At 33.1% G+C, this 7500-nt stretch overlaps 2 protein-coding genes and 2 non-coding genes across 4 annotated transcripts in view; 3 read left to right on the top strand and 1 right to left on the bottom strand.

Annotated features, from left to right (window-relative positions):
- The window catches only part of LOC135664549 (DNA-directed RNA polymerase subunit beta-like), a 14278-nt gene extending 11380 nt beyond the window's left edge, over nt 1-2898 (bottom strand). Inside the window, 1 exon segment of the mRNA XM_065177006.1 lies at nt 1-2898. This exon segment is cut by the window's left edge and continues 1021 nt beyond it. Within this exon segment, the coding sequence (XP_065033078.1) occupies nt 1-149 (149 nt within the window). The 5' untranslated portion in view covers nt 150-2898.
- TRNAC-GCA (transfer RNA cysteine (anticodon GCA)) lies at nt 1004-1074 on the top strand. Its single transcript has one exon. It is a non-coding gene; the product is annotated as a tRNA-Cys (tRNA).
- Nucleotides 2899-6178: 3280 nt separating the features above from the next.
- TRNAT-GGU (transfer RNA threonine (anticodon GGU)) lies at nt 6179-6250 on the top strand. Its single transcript has one exon. It is a non-coding gene; the product is annotated as a tRNA-Thr (tRNA).
- Nucleotides 6251-7327: 1077 nt separating this feature from the next.
- Nucleotides 7328-7500, top strand: part of LOC135664550 (photosystem II CP43 reaction center protein-like) — a 4341-nt gene continuing 4168 nt past the window's right edge. The window contains 1 exon segment of the mRNA XM_065177007.1: nt 7328-7500. This exon segment is cut by the window's right edge and continues 880 nt beyond it. Within this exon segment, the coding sequence (XP_065033079.1) occupies nt 7328-7500 (173 nt within the window).

The raw sequence follows: 7500 nt of genomic DNA, 5'->3' as shown, positions 1-7500 counted from the left end.
TCAATTTCTTGATCTGTATCTTCAATTTTTGGAAACTTATGAAATTCTTCCGTCAAGCCCTCATTAATGAACCTACAAAATCCCTCAAATTGGATCTGACTAAATCCAGGTATTGTGGACATTCCCTCATTTCCATCATTCCGGAGCATCTTAATCTTAAGTTTCCTGTTTATTGAAAAATCCCATTATTAGCTCACTATTTATCGAACCATACGGATCGATCTAGCAATGATGGAATGTATATTCTGTTTACTGAATCACATGAAATTTTAGCCAACTCCATATACCATATATGTATTTCATACGTATGAACGGAAATGAGACAGAGGAATGAAGAGCATTTTCGACGCAAGTTCGAATTTGCGACAGGTACAACAGGAACAATATAGAGTTTCCCTTTTTAGCATACTTAATTTTATTTGAGTTTCATTTCATGTTCAAAAAAAATTTCGAATTATTTTTTTGCTAGTAGAATATATAGAATATGATTGAATTGCGTAATAGGAGTAATATTTATTAAGTGCATGCCAATATAGCTATCTACCTGTCCGCATATCACATCTTTTATCGTAATTTCACTTGTGGCAACAGAAGTCAGGTCGCACTATATCATAATTCCTATTTTTTCTATTGCATATAGAAAATGAAAAAAGAAGGCACGACGATTCTCTATAGGGATATGGGATATGTACATAAGAGCGGTATCTGTGTAACAATTTCTGTTTTGAGGTTTACATATACACATATATATTGTTATAATTTATATTGTTATAATTGAAATTGAAAAAGATTGATTATTGAAAATAATTGATACTGAATTAGTCATAAATCAATTTGATTTTGTTATGCCATTAAGGAAACGCAACAATTTGAGATACAAATTGAAGAACCTTTCGCTAATTCAAAACAACAAAACAAATAGTTAATGGTTCCAATTTGCCCTGAATTTTTCAGTCTTTGACCAGAAATCTATTTTTTATCTTATTTGGATCGAATTTGGTTTGGCGACATGGCCAAGTGGTAAGGCGGGGGACTGCAAATCCTTTATCCCCAGTTCAAATCTGGGTGTCGCCTGATCAACAAAAAACTTGGGATTTCTTATTCTGCTGATTTAACTCGACGAATTCTGTCCCCGGAGAAGGAGAGGCAAAAGGATAAGCCTATCGATACTTTATTTTTAGAATCTGTAGTTCTATAAAGAAAGTCAATTTTTTTAAAGAAAGTCAATTTTTTTCTAAAAATCCGGGCTTTGGGTGTGGCCCAAACCGGTACAAATAGGGATGAAGTAAGCCTTACTTATTAATATGATTATGATTTTAATATGATTATGATTGGTTCGGACATTTATTTTATAAGTAGAATAAATAAATAGTGAAAGTAAATTCTGGGATTCAAAACTACGAAAGTAAGAGGTCGGAAATCTTGGTATCCAAAGGTTCCTAAAGGACACTCCATTTTTGCTACTAGGATTGAAGAAGAGATTGTACGAAAGACTATCAAGAATTCCTAATTATTTTACACTACCACCGTTGTGTCTACTGACTCTGTCTGGAATTCGATTGGATAGGCTGATGGGAAATCAATTTAGAAGTTGTGGAAAGGACTGAAGATACTTTGTATCCAGACTCACGAGAGTCTCTGAGTACTCAAACATTCAATCAGGATAGTTGGTCGGCTCTTATTGAGTAAAGAGTAAAAGTAAAAGTTGAAGAAACAAAAAAATTTCTTTGCCCGTGTAGGAATTTCTTTGCCCGTGTAAGATAGGGGGATTACGAAAAAAAGAAAGAATGTATGTAATACTGGTGATGGTGTCTCCCCATTCTTTCACAAAAAAAACAGTAAGGCTTAGATCAAATAGGAAATAGAGGTATCTGATAGATAGTTATCTATCTTGATGGTATATTTTGATGTCTTTTGCTTATGAAAAAGGGTAACAAACAATAGGTCTTAGTACTCCTACATGTTCCATTGGGATAGGAGTATTCCTTTGTTATTTCATTTTCCGAGAAAAGGTGTGTGTATTGTATTTATGCTTAATGCTTCCCGATTCTACCAGAAATCTTATAATCTTGTTACGAGTAGATTCATTGGATTGGTTCATCAATAGCCTTAAGTTAAGTCAGAATTCCATTTTGACTCTGCGCCATTGATTCCACTATGATTATTGATCAATAATGGAATAATTCCTTCATAGAGATAGGAGACATAATTTATATGGATATAGTAAGTCTCGCTTGGGCTGCTTTAATGGTAGTCTTTACATTTTCCCTCTCACTCGTAGTATGGGGAAGGAGTGGACTCTAGGGGTACTACTAATCGAGTAATCGATTGAGTAATTGAATTCTATCAATTGTTTAATTGATCGTTTTGCAAAGCTTTAAAAAAAGAATGTCTCTGTTTCAAAATTATACTGAAATACAGTAATGAATAAGAAAATACAATAATGAATAATAACCATTCGATCAAAGAATGAATGATTACTATAGTTGTATTTCGAAACCTAAATCTACGCATGATAGGAAATTTTTTCCAACCGAATTCTTCCTAAATATTCTATTTTGATAAACCAGCTCTTACCAGAATTATGGATATTACAAAAAGAAAAAATCTGAAATTGGTTTTTTCTTTTTTTCTTTATTTGTTTCCCTCTTTCTTTACTTTTACTGTTCTAAGAGAAGAGAAAGCCGTTCCGCTATTCTAATTATATTAGATTACGACAATACATACTTTCTATTGGAAATGACTAGTTGTTGTCCAAAGAGGTTCTACACATAATAAGATTAGATCTTTCTTCCGTTGAGCGATCCACATATCGCGCATTTCACCTTTTTTTTAGACTCCTAGAGATTTTTTTATGCTTTTTTTGACTCATCTCATGTCATGTTTAAGCATAAAAAATTGGGAAGGTCTACTCTATTAATCTACTTCTTTTTCAAATCTGAAGAAGTTATCATGGAATAGAACTCCGCAGATCATCTGTTAATAGATCAAGCAATGACTTCTTGAGATGGGAAATCTAAAAAAAGAAAAAGATTCTTTTCTTTGGTTTCGTTTTCTTTTATCTTTTTTTTTATTTAATTTATAGTAGAATATGCCCATACTCTTTTTGTCTTGCTCCATTGATTCCTTTGATAGATCTCGGGACCTATACCTATATATATATAAATTCTAAGAAAGCCAGGAATTAGAAGAGTTGGTCTTCAATTATTTTGAATTGATCGAAATCCACACAAGTAAATGTAGCCAAAAAAATAATAGAATTGGACTGTTATTTTGATGTACTATTTAGATATACATCTAATCTATGTACATACATATTGTATATTGACCTAGATATAGGCTTTCTCTATATAAAAGCCTATATCTGTATACAGTACAACTTTCTATGAAAATCATTAATAGGATAATAAATACTATACCATACTATCTCGGCTCAGATACTACTATCTCAGATACTTATTATCTCAGATACTTATGATTCCAGACAGATCATTTCATTTAAGACTTGGAGTTTGAATCCGTTTCTTTCATTTATTCAATCATTGATAAGAACTAATAAATCAAGTTTCAGTCAAATTAATCATTTTGACTGACTGTTTTTACGTAGATGATAAGTAAAAAGGCAGTAGGAACTAGAATGAACAGTGCAGTAGCAATAAATGCGAGAATATTTACTTCCATAATCTCATTGTTTTTTTACTTCGCAATAACTCGGGATCTAATCCCATAGAGATGAGAAATTTGATTCCTGTAAATTCAATGGGATGAATTGCATCCTGATGATACTGAATCGGATCAATATTATGAATAACAATATCTGATCTATCAAATCGATTCATCGTCGAGAATTGAATAGTATAACATAGGAAGATCCTTTATCCATACTAAATCTGAAATGGGATTCCTGATCCAATAAAGAATCCCATTGAATTTTCATCCTTTTCCACTTTTTCTTTTCTATAAATAACCCTACCGTCTTCCTTATATACTCCTCCTTCGTTATACTTATACATACAATTATGTACATACAATTATGAGGTATTATATGACTGGTATTCTATGAATCACACACAGATCCAAAGAGTAGAAGTGAGATGGAAAAAGGACGGGTTAAGTATAAAAGATCTAATATAATTCCAACAAATTTAATAAAAAGGAACGTTGCTTGGTCTTTTCTTTTATTTGATTAGTATCTCTTTCTTCGATTGGGACTGGAAGGCATACATCAAAAATTCAGTGTGCAATTTAAATGAGAATGAGATAGATTGTTTCCAATTAGTCATTGAGGATACACAAACAAAGTCGAAGCTAAAAAGGGTTGTCGTTTAACCTGACAAGTACTCTGTCGAGGTAATTATGTTAAGTTCATTATGTATTGTACAATAAACGAATACAATTTGCGTATGTACTCTCGGTAAAAATAGGAGCACTCTATTCTATTTCATTTATCAAGAAAATCGAAAAAGAAAGTCAGACGAGTATCTCTTAAAATACTAAATATAGGAATACCACCGATTGTACGAATCTATATATGTTATGTCTCTCCCTTATCACTCGGCACTAGTGGAAGAAATGGAAATTCCTGTATTTGTCTGATGATAAATGCGAAATGAAAAACAAAAGAAATAAGGATCTCCACTGGGGATTAGATCTTGCCCCCTGTCTCCTTTTTCACGGAAAATAGATAAATTCATTTCTCCATTCATCGGTCGGATCCTAGTTCGGGACTGACGGGGCTCGAACCCGCAGCTTCCGCCTTGACAGGGCGGTGCTCTGACCAATTGAACTACAATCCCAGCGAGGTGTATGGTATACATATTCTTAATGGTTTCAGAAAAACATTTTCTTCGTCGCGTTGTAACAGAGACACGAATGATATACTAACTGATATCATATACACATAGAACACATAGATATGGACTATAGTGAAAGTGACACGGATTACTAGTAACCTGTGTTTATTTTATTTTATTGCCAAAAATAGATAATCAACCTTTCATTGAGAAAAAACGATTTTTCCTTTCATAATCTTTGCTTTGATTAAGTATTATGAATCTAGATCGTTAGAAAGAAAAGATCAGAACGAATGAGAAAAACATGGATAGAGAAACAAAAATGGACTCTTTCTCTTTTACGGATCAGGTATTTTTGTTTCTGGGGGACAAATTGGTTATATCATTGGTTATATCATATTCATGGAGCGGCGAATTTTTGGGCCGAGCTGGATTTGAACCAGCGTAGACATATCGCCAACGAATTTACAGTCCGTCCCCATTAACCGCTCGGGCATCGACCCAGGAAGAATTCCTTCTAGGCTTATTGATAATCCATGATCAACTTCCTTTCGTAGTACCCCCAGGGGAAGTCGAATCCCCGCTGCCTCCTTGAAAGAGAGATGTCCTGAACCACTAGACGATAGGGGCATATCCGCCCAACTGTCATCATACTATGATGATAGTATGAGTAGTTTTTTGGAATTGTCAATATAATCTAATGATATGACTAGATCTGAACACTCTTTTCTACTTTTATGTTATGATTCCATAGAATTTTGTTTTGGATTTGATGGTTCATGAATGAACCATCCCATACTATTTTATATAGCGAAAGGAGGTACAGGACTCCGTCAGTTCAGGCAGTGATTGGTCCGACAGAACAGAAAAGGGGGTAGAACCCCACTTAATTTCTTTTCTTCAATTTTAACTCATTAATTTTAACTTAACTCATTGCTTCGTTCATTGTTCAGATAAAATATGCCTATCACTATCTCACATTAAGTCAGAAAATTAAAAAACGATAGAAATTTTCCTTTTTTCTTTTTTATTTTTTTATAAGAATTCGGTTCAGGGTACGAATACCCTCATCACATGATTCAAGAAAATCTATCGAATCTATGTCGATGTCAGATTGGTACATGTATCAATCAAGTGAATCTTGTTTTGATGAGTCAGTAAAGGTAAACAAGCGGGGTCGGTCTTGAAACAATTCACTGCATTATTTTTATCAAAAAAAAAAATAAAAAATTTGCCCACTTTTTACTTTTGGGGGGTAAATCAAATTGATTGCTCCTAAATGAACTATGTATATATTATGTGCATATATGTATATATCATGTACATATATTATGCAGTAGACTCATAATGGAAAAAGGCTATAATTCATGAATCGAATAAAACAAGCCCTTTTAACTCAGTGGTAGAGTAACGCCATGGTAAGGCGTAAGTCATCGGTTCAAATCCGATAAGGGGCTTTTTCCACTAAACTAAAGTTTGAGTCTTTGTTTTTCGGTGGAGAATAGAGATTTCTTTTTATTTCTAAAAAGAAAAGGGTAACCACCATTATAATGACTTCTGATTATTACGAGTTATAGTTAAAAAGTGAAACATTATTCATTATTATTAGTATAAATAATAATGAATAATTGTAGTTATTAGAACTAGTCTACTCTGTACTGACAAAGTAGTCCTCTTCATGTCTAATTATTCAAATTTTTGTTTTTGGACAGGAATATTCTAGATGTCCAATCGCTATTATGAATCGCCAAACCAAAGTATTCTTACTTCTCCATTGTTTTTATCAAACCCAGCATCAAATTCTAAATCAAGAAAAAGTAAGTGGACCTAACCCATTGAATGACGACTATATCGGCTATTCTGATATTAAAATTCGATATAGATGAAATTGTACAAGCGGATTTTTTTATTTCCTTAGACCACGCAAGTCAGGAATTTGTCGATATTTCCGATTTAATGAATCTTCTTCTTACTGAATGCTCCATGGGAATAAATCGATATTCTTTTCCGCTACATATAAAAGTTTATTTCGAAAATATATTTTTCAATATCTTTCCTTGATTTCAGAATCAGATATTGTTTTGTTCTTCCGCCAATGCAATAGAGAACGAATGCGAGAAAGGGACTTTACTTTCATTTCCAGTCTACCATTATTTAAATATTTAATCTAGTTTAGGGGCAGGAAAAAACAGTGAATTTTCTTTTTTTTGTTTGTTTGACCCGTTAAAAGATATACTCTGTAACTGTAATATGAGTCATAGGACAATTCCGGGTTCAAATACTTAATTTATTTTATATAGTATAAGTTATAAGATAAGTATAAGATAAGGTATAAAGACTAATCGAATCGAGCTCGTGGATTTATTTACTTAGATTGGTTTGTGGCCCAATAGAAAAGAAGAATTTGTATCTTCGAAACCCATTGTAAGGGGCATGGAACGAGAAATCGTCCACAGATAATCGAACTATCGTATGCCTTGGAAATGATATGAGGTGTTCGGAAATGGTTGAAGTAGTTAAATAGGAGGATCGCTATGACTATAACCCTTGGTAAATTTACCAAAGAAGAAAATGATCTATTTGATATTATGGATGATTGGTTACGGAGGGACCGTTTCGTTTTTGTAGGTTGGTCCGGCCTATTGCTCTTTCCTTGTGCTTATTTCGCTTTAGGAGGTTGGTTTACAGGTACAACTTTTGTAACTTC

The sequence above is a fragment of the Musa acuminata genome, unplaced genomic scaffold (genome assembly GCF_036884655.1).
Source record: "Musa acuminata AAA Group cultivar baxijiao unplaced genomic scaffold, Cavendish_Baxijiao_AAA HiC_scaffold_852, whole genome shotgun sequence".
NCBI lineage: Eukaryota > Viridiplantae > Streptophyta > Magnoliopsida > Zingiberales > Musaceae > Musa > Musa acuminata.
The sequence above is the reverse complement of the archived record's forward strand: the minus strand, read 5'-3'. Positions and strand labels throughout refer to the sequence as shown.